Source organism: Ambystoma mexicanum, chromosome 13, assembly GCF_040938575.1.
Source record: "Ambystoma mexicanum isolate Mex_15411 chromosome 13, UKY_AmexF1_1, whole genome shotgun sequence".
In the NCBI taxonomy this organism is placed as follows: Eukaryota; Metazoa; Chordata; class Amphibia; order Caudata; family Ambystomatidae; genus Ambystoma; species Ambystoma mexicanum.
The window spans coordinates 134,006,536-134,027,494 of record NC_090938.1 but is presented as its reverse complement, the minus strand read 5'-3'; the positions used below and the strand labels follow the sequence as shown (position 1 = coordinate 134,027,494).

Here is a 20,959-nt window from a genome sequence, read left to right as displayed (position 1 = left end):
GTGGCTGCCTTCAAACTAAATGACAGGCACCTGTATTGTTAGTGCTGGCCATCCAGAGTGAACCTGAGGTACTGACAGTGCATCTTCTTGATGAACATTTGGAAATAGGCGCCCTGAAGATCCACAGATGTTAGCCAATTCAGAACCTGAAGAGCATCCAAAATCGGCGCCAGGGTCAGCATGTGAAATGCATCCCTGAGAAGTTTAAAATTGGTTTGATTCCACCTGATTTCTTCAACATTGTGAAGTAACGATAGTATAAACCTTGGCCTTTTATTGGTCTCTATAACAAAGTCTATTGCACTGAGGTGGTGAAGTTTTGCATCTCCTCTGTGAGCAATTGAATAAACTTTGGTCCATGATGGATGGAAAGTTTATGGCCGGGCCTTTCTTGAAGATAGAGAATGCCCAGGGATCTTGAATAGCATATTTGCCCTTACTATTAGCTGCAGAAACAACCAATGATTTTCAGGCAAATTTCTCAGAGCAACAAAAGGTTCACCCTTTGGAATTTTGTATTTGTAATCCAAGAATTTGGAAACTATAGGTTCTGAATGAGGTTTTGACTAACTTTGCATTGATTATTCCATTATGGAAACATCCTATGCAAAAAGAGGTGCACCCAAGAGGAAGAAGAGAGCCTTAAAAAAAGCCTGAGGCAGCATACTTTTCAGGAAACAAACAGTCTAAAGCCTGAAATGCCTTGGGTATTAATATATGGAACTGCTTTGCAGAGTGAATACGAGTTTCATCCTCCTCATCTGAAGAAGAAGGCACACCGTCAACTCTGCCCACTTTTTTTGGACGAGGAAAATCGATAGGTAGTTTTGTTGATAACAGATGAGTAATAGGGGTGGGTGGTCGCACTGGTGGTAACCTCCTATCAGAAAGCGTACTGGCTAAAACCTCCAAAAACTCATCATACATAACAGACTGTATGACTGCAGAGGTTATCGACTCAATTAAATCAATAGAAGGCTCACAAGCCATAGGAGAAGTAAAAGCTCCGATGTTGGGTTATCAGCTCTGAGTGATGAAGGTGCTAAAGTAGTGTTAACAGTATTTTGATGCGCGCTCATCAACACTGCCCGCCGTAACTGAACATTCGTAAAACAAATTGGTAACAAGGGCTGAGAAGCGGAGGGCAAGCCTTGGTCCAGAGATAATTGGGCTATGGCAGAACTCTCTTCTTTGTACAGATGTCCCAAAAAGATCTGAGGCAATACCATGAAATATTTCAATGTATTGAAATTACCAGAATCAGAAACCTGACTTGGTTCTAAAGGAACATTATGATCACTTTCAACTTGTGAAGAGTGTTTGCGCTTCTTATGTTTAAAAGAAGACTCTGCCACTATTGAAGCTGGTGCTGAGTTTGATCTGTGGTCCTTCCTCTTATGGGAATCCAAAAAGGTTTACCTTGTTTATGGTTTGCCAGTACCGAAGTAGTGGGCATAGGATGCACTGGTGCCAATTTATCGGTACCGGGATGCTGGAGGGAGTTAGACTCAACCACCAAACGAAAGAAGCTAGACTCCACTTAATTGCAGACCTTAATAATCTGATAATGAAGGACAAGCCTTGTGACTTAATGCTTTCCCTCAGAGCAGCATTAGCAAGAGTGCTCGCCCAGCGAGAACTCCAGGAAGGTCTCTTAGGCCCATCAGAGGTGGCAAACTTGAACCAGTACCGAAAGGCAATGCTGAGTCTGAGACCATGCCCAGTCCTGATCTCTCTTACATCTAGGATGAAAAGTCTTCTGTTCCTCCATAAAATCCATGGTGGCTTGTGGCACCAACCCTTTTTCATCATGAAGACTAAGCGATTTCTCAGCGACCTGGGCTTTATGACCACACAGAATTGATAGCAACTCACTGGGTGGAGGTTTCCGAGATAGCTTACACAGTCTATGTGACGGTCAGCTGCTGATAAGAGCTTACCGCATCCAATACATCGCTTGAACCCTGTCATCGGAGCACTGTGCGGAGAAAGAGACAATGGGCCTCATTACGAGGTTGGAGGTAGCCTTGCCGGTTTTACCGACAAAGCTACCTCCAAACTCGCATCCGAGTCCGCCACCCGCAAATGGGCAATTACCGGGCTATTCTGGCCCAGCCGGACCCGGTAATTGCCCTTTCGCGGGTGCTGGACCCATAGGGCTCAATGGGAATGGGGAGTATGGTAGCACCGGTACCGTTAATAATGGTACCGGTGCTACGATCATGTTCTGCTCGCGGGTGCCGGTACGGCCACCAGGTCAGACCTGGTGGCTGCAAGGCCACCCGCGAGCAGAACTTTAAGTATCGTGGTACGGTAGCAACGGTGCCGGTAGCGATACCAGCACTGTTGTTGCCTTAAGGCCATACTTGTAATGAGGCCCAATGTTGATAAAAAAATATGACCAATCGCATTGAGCACTACACCCCTGAGGGAGAGAAGGCAGCAAAAAGGAGAACATCCATGTCTAGAGAAAGGTAGTTGCAAAAAAATAAAAATAAAAATAAAACTCTTGCCACGTCCAACCGCAAAGGTGGGAAAATAGGAACTGATTGGTGTCAGTTGGTGATTCGTGAGTGGGACCGGAACAGGCACGCAAGGGGATGCGCACATGTACCAAGCCCTTTTCTAAAAGCATTAAAGTGACATCATCGTCTTCTGAAGAAGCGTTTCCCCATTCAGCTTGCGATGCAGGCTATCCCAACCAGTTGGGGGAGGGAGGAGGATCAGGATACTGGAGTACTGGAGTTACAGATGTCAACATAAGGGTCAGATTACAGAACCTTCCTTTTGTGAAGCTATAGGATGTTTTTAAACATTTTCAAAGAGTATTTTACCTTTGGATCCCACAATATCAATACAAATGGAAGCATTTGAATTATTAACAATGTCCTGCTTCAAAATAGAATGCATGATGAGACTATTTTCTTTTAAAAAATATTTTCACAGGTGTCCAGCATGATCTAATTTGGAAAGCACCAGCTGGCGGAAATAGCTTGTGCAATCTGTAGAGATGTTCGCTCGTTGAAATACATCTAAATCGGCGTCACTAAAAGTCTAGATACAGAAACAGTACAAAATCCAAATATAAAAAAAGAAAAGTAAACTTTATTTGTCTTCTTGTCTTCAAACTACCAGAAGAAAATGCTCCGCTCACACGAGTACATGCACTCAACCTGAAATCAGTAGATGAGGGGAGGCAGGCCTCTGTAACCACATTATACATTAGAGGAAATCAGTTCAGTCGGGTGGGGCGTGCGGAGGTTTCCCACAAAGGAAAATGGAAAAAACATCCTTGAAATTCTAAGAGGTGCACTCTTTTTACATGGACCATAGGGGGGGGCAACCACATAACATCATGTATTTGGGACACCACTGTTCTGTCATTTAACAAGGTAATACATTCTAGAGTTCTAGTTTTGATTAACTTGATTTGAATGCATTGGTCATGTGCACTGGATTCCAATGACGTTTATAAGGAAGGGTACTAACTGAAAAATAAGACAACATTATCTGTTCGCCTCAACCAAGAGTAGCAAGTCGCTATTACATATGAAAACACCCACAGCCATTTGTTTTGATCCAGGCATGAGAAAAGTAGCCTATACATATAAAATCAACTAATTGTAGCATCTCACCTCATGGTTATTAAAACAATAATACTTTTAGGTCTCCACATAATTAGAAACAAAAGATGTAGGGTACCCCCTCCCCTCATGATTCTTAAAATACAAATGGGATCATACAATGACAGGAAAAGAAAGAAAGACCTCTTGCGCCGATGTCTGGCATGAAATGAAGAGCTCTGGGGATCAGAAAAGACAATAGGCCTCATTACGACCTCACGTCCGTGTTCCCAGAATGAGGAATTACCGGGCCATTCCGAGTTCGGAGGGCCCGGTAATTCCTCCTTCTAGGAACCCGGACCCGGACCTTCCCCATTCCCATTTCAGCCCCAATAGGGCTGAATGGGAATTGGTGAGGGAGCAAACAACGGGCCGATTGCGAGCAGCCCGTTGTTTGCTCCCTCCTCCCCTCGCGGGACCCGGTCTGCACGTCTGGTGAAACCAAACATTGCAGACCGGGTCCCGCGAGGGGACCTCGTAATCAGGCGGGACGGGGTTGACGGCGCCAGCACCTTTACCGGCGCCGTTAACCCCGTCCCGCCTGGGTTATAATGAGACCCAATGAAATAAAGTGCTGTTGTTATAGGTCAGGAAGCGAAGTGCCCTTTGCTACTACCCAAAGACAGTACCAACTGAACCACACTCGGCCTAGCATCATAAAGAAGTAGGTTTAGTTGTATTGGTTATTGAAATATTTGTGCACTATAAGTGTAAAGTAGATTCGATTATAATAGGAATTGCAAAGAAGCGGGAACTTAACTCTGTTAGAAGACATGAGATCTCTTTTAGGCAAAAGCTTAGATGGCAGGTTGTTGAAGGGTCCCATGCTATCCACATGTCTCGGGAGGATAGCTCAGGGGCAACGTGCTCGCCTTGGATGCAAGACGACACGGAGCACCACAGGTTCAATCCCCGGGTCCGCACTTAGAAACCTCTGGGTGTTAAGCGCGTTATAAATAACCTATCATATCATAATGTAAAATAAAGTGCCCCGGGCAACGCTGAGAGCCAGTTATTGTAAGATCCTCAGGTGAGAAGGGTTCAGCATGCGCCCGTGTTGATGATAAGTGCCAGAGGCTCTGCTGCCCCCCTCACAGGATTCCATGAGCTCTAAGCCCTGAACGTGATGAAGATCCAAAGATTCCTGCTTCTGCCAATGAAGGGGAGTCATGTGCCCCAAACTCTACCCTTGATAGGGCACAAATAATCCACTCTAAAACCTCCCATCCCCTCACATGATCCTCAATCGCTCTCAGAAAATACCCCTACTTATTGCGAATGCCTCAGTCTAGGTTACTGCGCAATACTGATAATCACAAGGAGTCTAGTTGTTAGAGAGGAAACTGCATTATTAATCAAAAAGAACAATTGGTGCCCTCCTGCTTCTGCACTCTCTCTCAGGAATCCTTTAATAGACTCATTCTGAAGAGTGAACCCAAGAGATGTCCCAACGATCTCTGGTCAGCCCCAAGTATACAAGTCAACTTTTTCTATTTTATTCAAAACGTTACCATTCTATTGGTGAGAAAGTAGGGCATGTGCAGGGGTCGGGGGAGGGACTACGAAGACGTCACAGGTTTAAAATGGTCTTTCAAACAAAACTAAAAGAGTGCCTTATATTTCAACATCTCAACAAAACTGGCAATTGCATGCAGAGTTTGAGTTCTTAGCCAACCAGAAAAAAGATCCAGGTAACCTCAAACAGGTATCGTCTTTTGGCAGTCTCCAGGTCATAATACTAAGAGTCCTTACAGTTGCCACCAGCAAGCAATGAACCCATTTATACTCCCTCAGAGAAAGTGATTAAATGCGAATTAAGAGGCTCATGTTGGCAAAGGCGGGAGTACAATACTGGTCCTGGATGGGGAAAGATACCTAACCACTTAGCTATATGCTGACGTACGACACATTACCTTACGGATGATTCCAGTAGCCCTAATCCTACCCTTACTCCTTTCAAGCGGTTTGGAAATGTTTCTAGCTGCTGGAAGTTCTATGCACTATCATCTCCTTAATGACATCTTCAATACACTACAAAGTACACATTTCATGTCAATTTCAAGTAAACAAATTCATTATTCAAGTTTAAACAAATTAAAACATTTAAATGTAAATGTCATATCCACTTTCTCTTGTTTTAGGAATTCAGAGGAAGAGGGGAGAGCCCTCATATGTCTCTTCACGTTTCCTTGCCCCATCACCATCGTTTGCCTCCCCACAGGCACTACCCCTCTCTATGTGACTCACACCTCTCCGGGAAAAAAGATTCTTTGTGCAACCACATCTACTGCTAGCACCATCGCTTGTTCATAATTTCGATATGCTAACTTCATTTCCAACTCCTCTTGAATACAAACCCAGACCCCCCTCAACTCTTTCCCAGGTTTAATAAAAACGCAGCAAGTTAAAATTGTGAAACAATACAAAATAAAATGATGCAATTTTCCCAATGAAAATGTTAGATGAAATTGACAAAAAGGATTTCATTGCATACCTGTATGCAGAGTTGCAACATCTTTCACAAAAGATGCTACTCATTTGAAATGTGTAAAGGCTTTCCTCTGTAAAGCCCTTCCCTTCCTTTGACTATGGGACATCCTGCTCCCACCAAGTGACATGTTCTACAACATATGACGACATCAGACATTTAAAGGTGGTTGTGGGTTGAGTGCTGAGAAGGAGGGAGACGTTGTCTTAGACTGGAAGTACTGGCCTTTCCATTGCAAATCCACCAAAGGTGTGTGGCTCTCAATTCTTTATATAGGAAATGTGCAAGGAGTTGCCTGTAGAAGATGCACAAGACATGTGTTGAAAAACAAGTAGCATGATCTCTGAGTGACGATGGAAATCTGATAGGACCATTCAATGAACACACAAACAATGCACAGAACAAATGCGTCCCTCTGCTAAGTGATGTACTGCCCGATCTTTGGAAGACATAGCGCTTAGTCTAGGTACCAACAACACTCTTATGCCAGAAGATGGAATGGCATCAAAAGACGGACTCATAACCACAGCTAAAAGAGTTTAGTTTAGGAGGGTATAAAGGCCACAAACATTTGAAAGGATGTTCAATACATTTCCTTTTTCCAATGAACGAATGTTCCTGTTGGCCACAATTCTTGAGAACGAGAGGGGCTACGTTTTGAGGGCCAAGATTATCTGTCTACTGATAGATACTGTGCCATTCCAGCAAGACCGAAATGCAGGTATCCTTGTTTACCACTGGATGTTCTCATGCAGAGAAATGTGTTCACACAGAAAACAATGCATGTTAACCAACAGTCCTTAAACATGTTACGAAAAGTAAAACCGAGGCAAGAGCCGATCTTGTCAGTAACTTCTGCAAATTAAGGAGATGATCAAAGACTATATGCACCGAAGGAGGGCTGGAGGTCCAGGAGGAGCATCAGCACTCGTGGAACGCAAGGTGGGGGCGGTTAGGGGGCGCTGCAACAAGACATACACATGGGATAGGAGTTCATGGGACATTCCTGTGAATGGATGGAGGTTCTCAGTGCCTCCCAGTAATGTATGAATGGGAATGAGGACCTTCAGGTGAAAGGAGTGAAAGAGGCATTCTTCCTAGCAGGTAGGGGTGGGGGTCTTCAGGGGTGGGAGTCCCCAGCAGTGAAAGTCTGATAGTTCCGACACAGGGAGGAAGGATCCAAAGCTCGGGGCAGCAATGGATGTTATCAAGGACCATTGTGCTTCAGCTGGACTAGGAGGGCCATTGGAGGCTCGCCTGACCAACACATAGGCATTTCCCATAGGCTGTCCATAAGAGCGACAGTAAAAGAGAGCACACTTCTCTGAGAATAATATTAAGACATACAGCATAGAATACCTGGGTGAATGGACATTTGGAAACTCGACAATGACACAGTGCAAAGTGGACTTTCACCTCCCCCCAACGCATGTAACTGCAGCTGAATCTCCTTTTTATGTACCCTGTGTCTGTGCAGGGATGATCCTCCCCTGAGTCCAGCAGGAGTAGCCAGCGTTCGGGTCAATGCAAAAACATACCCCTACAAAAGAATCCGAGCACCAGAAACGTATGGCGGGCATTCTGCGCAAAGCCTGCACAGACCCAGAGAGTGCCCTGCATTGGTAGAAGCCCATGTAGACCTCCGGTTGTGCTTCTGTATTGTAAGGCGCATTGTCCCAAGCCGCCCAAGTTGCTCATTGTCTGAGCTAGCTGTCCAAGGAAGCACCTTTCCATGTGAATTTCTAGACCTGTAGGCTGCTTTTTTCTTTCAGCAGTGTTTGTTTTCCCATGATGAACTTTGGAATCTTTTTAACTTCACTACTGGTACTGCAGGATTGGTTGCCCAAAAGTGCACTTCTGCTTGTGTTTCGCTTTCCAGCTGGTCCGCTGTACTCACTGCCTAAGGATGACTCCCAGCCTGTGCTTGTTACTCTGCAATTCTGGATCACTTGTTGTGCTTTTCCGATTAGGGTGTAGGTGGTTCCGATTGCCATGTCTGGCCACTCAGGTGCTGTGACTTGTCAATCTGCTCTCAGGACACACGTGCTCTGTTACTTCCTGTGTCTATGCTCACAACTAGAGTATTCTTTGTCTCCTCCAGCATGGCATCGATGGTTAGTTTTGCCTCCAACATTACACAAGTTGACACAAGCTTTACAACAAACACACTTTAGTCCTGAGCTTTGGTGCAGGTGGCAGAGGCCGAAGAGGGCCCATCTCATACATCGTCCTCTGGCTCCCCACACTCCGCTTCCTTCTCGCATCGATCGGCCTTCTCCACACTCCCCTCTCCTTGGGCTTCCCCCTGAGAGAGAAAAAACGTCTTACATTATGAAAGGTCTATCAGTGAAGCACAGTCCTCCAGACACACGGAAAGGCACTTAGAAATGCAAGCTCAGTGAAGCACAGTCCTCCAGACACACGGAAAGGCACTTAGAAATGCAAGCAGTTCATACCGAGAGGCATCGAAGTGATAGCATGTCTTCTAAAAGTATTCAAAAGCGATCACTGACCACTGAACATCAACAACTTCAAGTCACACATGAGGGAAGGGACTGTGCTAGCGAAGGGGTGTAGGTGATGTTTTTAAGCAACTGCGCCTTCTGTAAAGCGGGTCTGGTGATGGCAAAATAAGGGCACAATCTATTTTGAATGGGACAGTTAGCAACTTGGTCACAACAAGTCTTCGGCATGTGTAATTTCCTTCAATTGTCACTCTATATCCAGGCCCTCAGTAAATAATATGTATTACTTCCAACTCACCATTTAGCATCAATGCAGGCTCTCAGACACTCAGCAGAGCCTGGTATCTTTCGACATTCTCTGCCAGCATTGCTGGGATGCAAGGTCCCTTATTACACGGCACCAATTATGAATTGAGGGAACTGTAACATCATTTAAGATGGGTCTGTCTCTTTTTTTACAGACAAGGCATTGAAACTTGACCCATCCATTAAATGGAACGTGTACAATTTACATGAAAACTGGACCTGAATACTGTGGGCCCTGGATTTGTTAATACCATTTTTGGAGGTAAGGGCCATGATATACTTTTGTAGGGGGAGATAGACTACCCTTTCCGACTCCTATTAACCCCTAGAACCTCTTTTTGTGCATTAGAGCCATGGATGGGGTAAAATCCGTCTAGTGACCGGCATTGTGGGTGTTGTATTCAAGAGAAAAATTATAATCTTCCTCAAGAGAGAGGCGATCAGCCTCTATGACCAAGGTGAGGTTTGAAACCACATGCTTATGCATTCACCCTTCGTTATTCTTAATGAGACTCATGGTAAACCATCCATGGGGCGGTATGAGGGACTTAGAAGTTCCTAAAAGGTTGTGATTGGGTATGGGCGAACTCTCCTTACCTTTTTGTAGGTGTAGAACAATGTTTGCAATTGTTAATTAACTTGTAAACAGTTAAGGCCTACAAGTGTTTGGCACAGGTATATTATGAAATTGTATACTTGTTGCACCCTAGTGGTGATTAGGGATGGCTAGGTTTAGTAAATGAACCAATAATGCCCATGTAGTAATGTGTATATGTTTGTATGTACCCTCAATTATGGGAACTGGAATCGTAAAAGAAAGAATAGAAAATCCTACAGAAAGCACAAGACAAACTTCTGCCCCTGAAGAATGTCCAGTTATTTACAACATCAAGGACAGAAACTAATATAAGTTGGGCTATTTTTACGTAGTAGGAAGCAAGAGTGAATTAAGTTGCTACTACGTTTGTGTTTCAAGCATTAATGAACTTGATTCTGTGTGGTGGAAAAACGACTTTTTAACATTGTATAGTTTTATGTGGTGTATATGTGTTTTTTTAATGTTTTTGATACCTGTGCTATGAATAAGGAATTAAATTAAAACATGACTTTTTAGAGAAGTGGTAGTAATTGCTTTATTAGATTACACACAGCCCATAGTTGCTAAGTGGCTGGTGGCAGTGTTTCTATTTCTGAGGGCAACGTGTGATACTGATTGATTATGTATGTGTCCCTTCTTTTGGTTAAATAGATATATTATATGCTCACTTGGTAGGAGGGATTATCACCAGAGTGTGGGGCAACCCTTGAATGAAATAAAGCGATTACTCCTAGCGCCAAGATATCGCATTTCAATGCTACGCTTTAGTAATCTCATACCATACTATACAATCTTGGCTTATGTCAATCTTGCACATTCATGCTATCTGCTCACAAAGGCCTCCTGATTCGCACTTTTGTCAGCAAACTTGGCCTTTTAGAGTACACAATATGCAAAGTTGCCTATGTGCGAGCACAGATGCTTCTGCAGGTGCAGACAGCTGCTGCTTGAATGCTGTGGTGTTTCTTGTGCATATTACTACACCGTGCAGGGCTACCAGTGGCTAGTAGCTTCCAGACCTTTGAAGGGACAAAGGCCGCTATCTACACTCTCATGCGATACACGGAAGGGTAACTAAGCACACCCTAAACTCTTCACAATGGAAACACTGCAGCCTTCTATTAGCGCTTCACCAGGAAAGAAAGGTTGCATTTCTCGAGTGTGGTCCAAGTGGCATAAAATGTTCAGCCACATGTTTGCAATGGATGCTGATGCTGTCCTTGCTTTGGGTCCATTGTAAGACATGTTTCTTCCACTTAGCTTTTCCACCTTAATAGTGGCATAAAGACTATGTTTGTGTTTTAGCAGCTAAACACGTGCAATGTTTTGCTGCCCTTTAAGATGGCGATTTAATATTTTTAACACAAAATATTGATGTACATAATGACATTGAGTACAAATGTGACAGAAAAGAGAGGTTTTCAAAATAATTACCAATCATTTAATCAAACATTTTTTTCACCAAAGCATGAGTAATCAGTACATTAGCAGAATAGGAATATATTCTATAACGTCTACAGCACATGAACATAATTTCTGAGTGATTGCACTCAATAAGTCAGTCAGAATCACAGATCTTAAACCCAATGTGGCTGGAGCCCACTCTGAAATAGCAAGGGCCGCCGGAATACGACCATTTGTCTTCTCGTATCAAGTGCTGATCTCAGGGACAAGCCATTGGATAAAGGTGTGCTTCAGGCCTGACTTAAGGATCAGATCTCCAGAGTGTTCCCTAGGTAAAAACTCTGAGACCTACTGTACATTAATGACATACATGATAGGTATGATACGCTCTCTATGTCTATCAAACCGGTGTCAATGGTTTATGTCATGCTATAAGGTATCTATACTGTTCCCATGACCACTGTAGTTGTCATGCTGTGCCTGGATCATGTCTGGCAGTGGGTGTAGTGTGACCCTGTCAGAGTGTCTCCAGACACTAGCCTATAGTTTTTTGAGAGTACAGGCCTTGCAAAATCTCCACCACTCACATTGTCCAGTTGAAGGTTGAGTACCATTTGCATAAAACTCAACCTTGCCGGCGAGCACAATGAAATTCTGAGATGTTTTAAACATTTATTTGACATTCACTGCAAACAAGTTTTGCTTGCAGTAAATGTTAAATAACAGTTCCACTGTGCATGGCTGTCCTCTGGGCAGCAGTGCCCCAAACATGAAGTTGGCTTATTTGACATGCACCATTTTACAGAAAGGGCTGGTAACATTTGTGTCACCTGGCACCATGGGTTGAGAGCATTTCTCTGGGGTCGAATAGGTAAACTAAGTTACTCGACCTTCAGGCCTACCAGAATGTCAAAGAAAGTGCAAGGCCTGGAGTAGGTTTTATCTCCCCTGGTCATTGTGAAAGCCTAGCAGCTCATCTCATAAAATCAAATGACAACCACATATGGTATTTGCAGTAAACAAAATCAAAGCTTGCATGGTATGAATATTATCAAGATATGTACCCAATGATTTTGAAAGCAGCAACTTACGATCCCCATCAAAGTAGAAGATATCTCTTGGCAAAATAAGATTCTCAACTAATCTTCCAATAAATGGTTTATCAAAGGACTTTCCCCAGCAACAGGTTAACTGAGCAAATAGCAGCCGCAACTTGGAATATGCTTGTGAATGGGCTCACAGTAGAAGTGCAATGCACAACTAGCAACAATGACCTATATTGAACAGTAAAGTGTGACTGCATTGTGGGGGCATGGCGGAACTTGCCAGTCTGCACAGGAGAGCTTCAATGAGCTACAAACGAATGAAGAGACTGATCAGAAGTGTTGGGGCAGACGCCACCATAACCTGTGTCTAAGTTATATAAAAAAGCTGGAGAGTATGCAGTTTTAAGTATGAAACACAAGAGTTATCCCTAAAGGAGATGTGGAAGGTAATGATTTTAAATCTTTGGTAAGGTGCACCTTCTCTGAGAGAATAGAATCAAATACGCACTGTGGGGCAGTGTGTAATTGCAGTTGGGCAGGAGATGCTGGACCCTGTGCTTACCTTGTGTGGAGTATTTCTTTTACCTTTATCGCTGGACCCGGAGCTGGGCCGCCCAGATTTCATTAAAACTATAGTCACCACACGGAGCGTACGCGGTGTACAGCAATGTGTAATTGCAGTTTCACAATTTGGTGGCTTCGATGGAGCCGAGGGGTGTATTTGGAAGACGCTGCACTTGGCAAGGTATTGTGAATGACTCTGGATATGAGTAAATTGTTTGAATTGCTTGGTCCGGTAACATTCTGCAAAACGGGTATAGATAATCTTGTTCTAATACCGTGTATTTGCTGGACCCTACATATATACATCCAGGCAGTACAGCATACGTTTCCTTCCCTGCAAATATGACAAGTAAATCAAGTTACTCCCTGTGAAGCCAAACTGCTATAATAACAACAAACAAAGAAGCACAGGGTGACTTGCTCTCGGCTGTTTGAATTATATCTGCAGAATCCTTCCCAATGCCTAGTATGGTGAACAGGGAATGTTCATTGGCGTCAGAGCCAGTGGGAGGTACAGCAATCGAGTATATGCAGGAAAATGGCCATTCAGAAGACCTTTTGGTGAGTGAACTATGTGTTAATTTGGGAGAACCACCTATTCATCCATACTTAAATGCTTTAGTGGGGAGGTAAGTAATGAAAAACATAAGCATGTGGGGGCAATTGCAGGGCAAAAGATGACGTACTTCTTCCCCAGGCAGGAAGAAGCACTGAAGTAAGGCCCACTGTACCTTGTCGGGCCACGCCGATGAATGTGGGAAGTACGCTCACGCATGTTAACGACCAAAGTTTTCTAGATGTTGCGGAAGAGATGCAGAGGACTGTCTCTTTATTAGATTATGATGCAGATCATGAGCATATGGATAGACTCTTTGATAGATCAATTTCTTCCATCAAAGGGGAAGCACAAACTGAATCCCCTACGTTGAGATCAAAAGAAAAAAATAGGTTCCTAATGTGCACAACCCAACTTATTAAGAGTGATGTGGTTCAATATAAATTTGAAAAGCAAAATAGTTATGTTGATCATTAGGATCTTAGTTTATTTCAAGTTACTAAAGTTCTTATTATCACAGAGGTCACACGTGTTTTGAGCATTGAACTCTTCTTCAGGGCTCCAATTAAATATTCATATCTAATCACGTTTCACTAATGAACACTTTGGTCAAATGTATCTGGTCTGAGAAAATGAAAACGCTAAATGTTTATATTACCCATGTCGGTTATAGTCTGCGCAAATATTTGTATCAGTGATGTCTGACAAAACAAGCATCAGGTACCGCAATTCACTTGTATAGAGCCTGAAAACTGACATGGTATTCAGAAGGTTCCAAGAAGCCAAAACGTATGATAATACCAGCCATGCGTATGAGCGGAATTGGCATGTCAATAAAGACGTAATTCATGAAAAACTGGAACGTGGCTGGGGTGTTGCAGAGTCTGAATGGCATAACCAGGTATTTAAATAGCCCATAACGAGTCTTGAATGCCATTTTCCATTCGTCGCCATTGTGAATTCTGACTAGATTGTAAGGTCATCTGAGATTGAGTTAAGTGAACATGGTAGAGGAACCCAGCTGGTCAAGTAGTACCGAAATCAATGGTAAAGGATACTGATTTTTAACAGTAATGGCATTCAAAGCCCTGTAGTCTATGCAGGGCCTCAGGTCCCCCTCCTTCTTAGGGACGAATAACAGGGGTAAAGCCACCAGGGACTTGGAAGGACGGATGAACCCTGTGAGAAGGGCTTTGTCGATGTATTCCTTCAGGACCTGATCTTCCTGCAGAGTAAGTGAATATATGCGACCTGAGGGTATCTTAGAACCCAGAAGTAGATCAATGGGGCAATCATGAGGGCAGTGTGGGCAATTGATTGGCCCCACCTTTGTCGAATAACATCCAGGTAATCATGATAAGCCATTGGTATAGTAGAAACGGATTCAGATGTTACAGAACCGATCAGAGGAGTCGAATGCAGGTAAGGTGGACAAGGTGCACCCTGGGCTACCTCATGTGCCTGAAAACAATGGACCTCACAGTACAGCAAAGGGGACTGTACTTCTCGAGAGTTCCAGCCAACAGCCGGATTATGTTGCTGTAGCCAAGGCAGACCCAAAACCAACCTAAACTGCAGAGCTTTGATCAAGTTGAAGGATAAATACTCTGCATGGCCATGCTCAGTGAGCGTTTTCAGCATTACCGTTTGTTCTGTAACCAAACCAGACACTAGTACAGTACCGTCGACAGCTTTCACCATTTATGGGGAAGGTTTGGACACAATAGGAACACCGGAATCTCGGGCAAAGATCAAGTCCATATAACTACCCGAGGCACTGGAATCCAGAACAGCATAAGTATGCAATGGGGACCCTGAAGGGATCAACAGGGAGACTGAGAGACAGAATGGAGGCGACTCCTCCGAACCAGAGGAGTCCAGTAAAGGAACACCCGGAAACAAGATTATCTATTGCCGGGCCCTGACGTTTCCCCGTTTGCATGGTGTTTTTAGGACAGCCATCCAGAAGATGCTCCGAAGACCAGCAATACATACAAAGGTTGTTTTCATGCCTGTGTTCCCGTTCGGCTGAGGGTAGGGGACCACAAGCTGCCCCGATTTGCATGAGTTTAGGACTGGATTGTGCGGGAAGTGAGAACCCCGGCCGTGTCACTGCCGGAGGGGTAGCCCGCTTTCCCCTTTTCTCTCCGCCCTTCGGGCATCGACCTGTAGTACCAGGTCCCAGAGTTCTGGGAATTCAGTTGGGACTACAGAGACGGTTGAAAGTGTGTCCTTGAGATCATCGAAGGGGCCTTTGTAGCAAACTGCAGCCTTCTTTTCCTCTGGACAGTCTGTCTCAGCTGCTAGTTGGTTGAACTTGGCCCGATACTTGAGCAGGGTGGAACTACCCTGACAGAGATTGAGAAATTCTACGTCAGTGGCTTTAGGCTTGTACCTAGTGTCAAAAACCCTGTTCATAGCAGTAATCAAGGCATCACAGTCGTACAGTAAATAGCTGTGGGTCTCTAACAGAGGATTGGCCCATGCTGCTGGAGTGCCAGCGAGGTATGATAACACAAAAGCAGCTATGGTGGTTGAAATGGGGCTGGCCAACATAGGAAGTGCAGTTCGACTGATTTATGAACGTCCGATATGCCCTGGGATCACCAGTGAATCGCTCTGGTGGTGGTAAAGGGAACTGGGCCAACATAAGAACTGGCATAGGTTCTTGTCGTTGAAATGGCCCAAAATGTTGCTCTCACAATTGCTGACTTTTTTTTATACACCACATATATATGCGGGGGGTATGGGATATTATAGTAATATGGGGGGGTCTCCCCCCGCATATCTATGTGGTGTAAAGGGGGTTTAATAAAAAAAGTTTGCATTTTCGGCTGTCGCAATTATGTGTGGTCGCAGTGATCACATAGAACCTTTGTCGTGGCAATGGAAAAGCTGAACCTGATGCGCTGGCACCTGAATGATCACTGAGGCCCTGCATTGGGCCCCTTGTGAGATCCTGTAAGGAGTCGATGCACTGGCGCAAAGCATCATGAGCAGAGGTCATGTCACTCCGGAGGTCTGCGACCATTTGCATGAGATTAGTGAGAGTCTCAGATGCTTCCATGGCATCTGATTCTGTCAAGTACTCACCCAGTCGCCCCGATGTCGCGATTATCCAGATCCCTCAGACTGCGTATTAGAAGATAGACCCGGGCCTGTCCTGGCTGGGGTAACTTCCTCACTTGAAGGTGAGGGAGATCTTCCTTTAGATACACCCCTTTGCTGTTTTGAATTTAACAGGACAAAGGGACAAATCAAACGAAACAGTCGGTGAACCACACTGCTGTAATCCAGGGTGAAAGGAAAATGGTAGAAGATTAGACTTGAATAAGCAATTCAAGACAACAAAATAGATTAACAGTGGAACGACTAGCATACACCAGTGTGGACTCTATATTGCGTTAACCCAGGAAGTGTGACTCTTCTCCGTGGGATGAGGTATGACAAGGCTTACTAACCCAATTCCACCTTACAAAAGAAAAGGAAGCAGAAGAGAAATAGTCACTAACAGTTCCCGTAAAAAAAAATGTAACATTAAAAAAAAAACTTTAAAAAAAAACGAATGGTTCCAATGATTGAAGGAGCTTACCAAGTTCATGCAGGGTGTGACCAATCCATAATGGAAATCCAAAATACAAATGACAGGGAAGGGGAAGGTTAGTATGGACAATAACCTGAACGGAACGGGGGACGTGATAGTTCCGGGTTGGTGCACAGGAAGGTGACTGCAAGGCGTCCTATTAGCGTGCACAAAAGTCGATACGAGAAAGTCTCAATCGAGGATGGTTGAAGCAGGACAGTGGGTGAGGTGTAGGTTGAAGGTAGTAGGGCTTGGAAGTAAGAAGAAACAGTACATTTTCCTCACATCAAAGTACTAAAGTCTCTGTGTTATGTAGAACACAGAGAAGGAATTAATCGCAGAGTAGTCAGGGACCCGCTGGGTCAGTTACTGTACAGATTGGAACAATAGACATCCGCGAGGCAGGCAATGGTCTGTTAGCATGCGGGCAGAAAGATTTAGCAAAATCCGCAGGTGAAGGGAAGTCAAGGACACCGTGGTTGAGCTTCGATGAAACAGACAAATGAATACAAGTACTTGAGTTTTAATCAGAAGCAGCGTTTCATGAAAAGAAGGAGGGCTTTATACCAACGTTGCCCGCAAACAACGGCAGCAAAGCACATGATATGGTCACGTGACCATAAACACGCGCAGCCCTCCCTGGAACGCACCGTACCTAGGAACACTGCTGCACTACGCATTACCAAGGCAACAACCAACGCCGATAGAAAGGAGATGCAGCATAACGGCAGGAAAGAAAACACATTTTCTCTTCTTTTGCCGTGGAGGTAAGTTGAGAGTTGGCTCACGGCCCTTCATGGTCGTTACACCAAGTGAGTTCACTTGAATACTCTGACCCCAGAGCGCTCCATGACCACCCGCGAGTCCAAAAGCGGGCATTTTGAATACTGAACTAAGGAGAAAGTAGCAAAGTGGCAGAAAAAAGTAAATACTATGTGTATCGAACTGGTATAAAGCTGAAAGATATTTATTATGGATATCACGTTGATACGTTGAAGGGGAGAATGTGGCAGAGTCATTGTGAAATTAAAGGTCAGAGTAATTGCCAACAACACTCAAGGGCATTATTTCTAAAAATCAAGCAAACAACTATTGCCAAAGCCAAAAGAGGGAGATAGCGAGTATAGTTGAAGAGAACCAATGGTGGCAAAGTCAAACGGAGGCAATAGAAAGAATTGACTTAAATTAGCATTGCCTAAGCCAAACAAGAGCATGAGTGGGAGAAACCCAGTATCAGCACTTGGTTAAAACCAGAGTGGGAGAACAAGAGTGGCAGGCAGGCTGCCCTTCTTAGAAAAGGAGGGAGCGGGCTGGGGGACATGGGAATCACAAAGCAGAACAAGAGAAAACGGTTAGATTGCCCTTGTGACAATCCTACCGTGCAAGTGCTTGACAAGGTGGTAAGCGCAAGGGGGTGGAGGGTAGAGGGTGAAGTGCAGGAGTGGGTTGCCACCACGGAAGGGGGGGCAGGCAAGTTCTGGGCAGGCAAAAGTGACAAGTGCCAGGGGAAAAGGGGGAAAGAGAGGATGTGTGCAGTGGACAGAGTGGACCAAGTTGGGCTAGTCCAGAAAAGGGAGCCTGAGGAAAAATGCTGGCAAAGGATGCTGGGAGGACAGGTAGGGGGTGGTCTGGTCCCTATAAAACTCTGAAGGGACCAGGCCCCAGTCACAGCAGCAGAGGGAGATTTAGCAAGGGAGGGGGAGAGGGAAGGAGGAGGAGAAAAGGACAGTCTTCAGAGGTTTCCGGAACTTAAGAAGATCTGGCTCAAATCTGAGGGGGGAGGGAGGCCAATCCAGAGGGAGGAGCCAGCCGAGGAGAGGGATCTACCTCCCACTCTCTGCTTGGAGAAACGTTTGACCAGCAGATAGTTGGAGCCAGAGGACCAAAGGACTCTGGCCCGGGAGGTATTTAGGGAGGGACAGCTGGATGCAAAGAGGCCCCAGACAGCCTTGTGGATGATGCAAAGGGCCTTGAATTTGATCCTTGCGTTCACCGGAAGCCAGTGGAGAGAGTTTAGGGCTGGAGAGATGTGTTCCTTGGGCTTGAGGTCAAGGATAGTCGTGCAGTCCTATTCTGGATTAGTTGAAGGGGGCAAAGGGAGGAAAGAGGCAGATTGAGGAACAGACTGTTGCAGTAGTCTAGCCTAGAGAGAACCAGGGCTCTGGAGAAGTTGAGCTTCTGGGGGAAGGTGAGGAAAGGTAGAATGCCCCTGAGAAGGTGGAGCTGATAGTTGGACTTTTTGGCAAGGTCCATCATGTGTGGAGAGAAAGAGAGAGAGGTGTCGAAGATGATCCAAGGTTTTTTGCCTCACAGGTGGGTGAGAGGAGGGGGCAAAGGTGTCTGGCGAGAGAGTGGGGGGAGAAACAGAGAGCAGGCACCCCAATGAGAAGGATCTCTGTCTTACTGGCATTAAGTCAGAGATCATTGGCAGAGCACCATACCTGAATAGTAGTTAGTCAGTCAGGTATGAGGGAGGAGGAGGAGGAGGTAGAGGATGGCAGCTTGAAAGAGGGCTTAGTGCCGTCTGCATAACACTGGAAATGAGGGGAGAAAGTGGATATCAGTTGGGCCAGAGGGGCCAGGTAGATGTTGAAGAGCCATGACAATAGGATAGAGCCCTGACGGACACTACAGGAAAAGAGTGTGGTGGAGGAGAGAAAAGGACCCATTTGCTCTTGGGAAGGTCTGTTAGAAAGGAAGGAGATGAGCCACGCATTGCATTACCTTGTTGAGTTTATTGCATGTACAAGTGTGAGGGACAGTGTTTACTTGAGCTTATTTTATAGGTAGGAAAATACTCGTTAGGTTAGGGATAGTGAGGCATTTATCAAATCCTTTTCAGTTTAATAAAATGGCATCTTTTGAAAAAACCTTCACAAAGTTGTCTGCCTCACATTTCCGACCCCTGTGAGGATTCGGAGTAACGCGACAGACACAGCATTGATTTTCTTCATAGAGCTTTTATTCAAATAATTTAAAAAAAATGTGGGGAAAATGCCTCATTTGCCCTAACTCTAGGAGGGGTTTCTCTGCCTCAACAAAACTAACTAGTGGATCCGTCTTTGACAGGATGTCCAAAATAAATGTCCACTGTCCGGTGTCAAAACCTATTCTGACCCCCACACTTGATGTACTACAGAAATTGCCATCGGGCAAAATGAACAGTACTTGGCTACTTTCCTGCAGCCTTCTGATAGTTCTTTCGTCCACTATCCTAGAGGTGGTTCTCACATGCTACGAGGACAATCCACTTCCCTGGTCTTTCCTAGTTGACCAGGGAAGTGGATTGTCCTCGTAGCATGTGAGAACCTAATATGCCAGGCCGACAATCCCCTTCCCTGGTCCTTCCTCCCCTATATGGCCTTGTATTTGGCCTAAATTGGTGGCTATAACAGTTTCTTCACTTGTCCGGTGGAGAGTCTATTCCGGGCACAGCTTCCTTACTGTGGTTTGTCCACCGCCTTGTTATATCTAAACAATTGTGCTTATGCCAGGCTTCAGATGTCTCTAGCAGAGGTAATCTCTGCCAATTATCATTAGATTGGTTTTCCCAATCCAATGTTATTTGGTCGAGGAAGATAGTTTTCTTGTAGGTTTCCCATGTGGTTAAATCAAGCCCACTTTAGAAGTTTACCCCTTTTCTTCTATTGTGAAATAGTGTGTCCTTCTTACCTTTAAATTGAACTCCATTTTGCGGCTTACCTTCATGACTTCCTGCTTTGAAGTCCAGACGGAAGGGAGTTCTGCAGCTTTCTTAGGTCGCCTCTCCTTTTTTCAAAGTCCTCTTAAACTAGCCTTTGAGGTCCTCGCCGTCGGGACACTTCTTTCACACTTGCACTATCTATAGGTCTTTACCTTTTTTCAGCGCTGCAGCCTGGGCCTCAGCTGGGTGATTGTCACTTCCGACAACGGCGCACAAAGTCCCTAGTGTCTACAAACGCTACAAGTGGTACATGGAGCGTTTTCTGCAAGCTGTGAGTTGCAGCAGTGAGGCTGTCTCTGCTGCTTTCAGCCTGCAGGCTCCAGCGTCTGTGCACACAAGTCCACAGGTGGTCTGTCAGTATTTTCCAGTTCCCAGGGTTATGGTCTCCGTTCGCCTGGAAACTGTCTCCTGGGTTGCCTCCTGTTGTTCCACGGGGCACGGGAACTGACACAGCAATGTCCCGGTAAGGCGGCGGTAGCACCACCACTCAAAGCCCTGGTTTCGGCTGGCTCTCAGGATTTTGCAGCGGTCTACCGCCGTTTTCCATGGTTGCGTATGGTCTTAGTTTTCTTCTTTTCTTTTCCTTTTACAGCAGTTTCCTTGTCCATTTCGTTTTCCACTTG

General features: G+C 45.0%; 1 protein-coding gene across 2 annotated transcripts in view; it reads right to left on the bottom strand.

Annotated features, from left to right (window-relative positions):
- Positions 1–3,085: 3,085 nt before the first annotated feature.
- The window catches only part of FKBP5 (FKBP prolyl isomerase 5), a 569,315-nt gene continuing 551,441 nt past the window's right edge, over positions 3,086–20,959 (bottom strand). For both annotated transcript variants that reach the window (XM_069633443.1, XM_069633444.1), the window contains one exon: positions 3,086–8,416. In XM_069633443.1, coding sequence (XP_069489544.1) covers positions 8,330–8,416 — 87 coding nt within the window. In that variant the 3' untranslated portion in view covers positions 3,086–8,329. The remainder of the gene's footprint in view (positions 8,417–20,959) is intronic.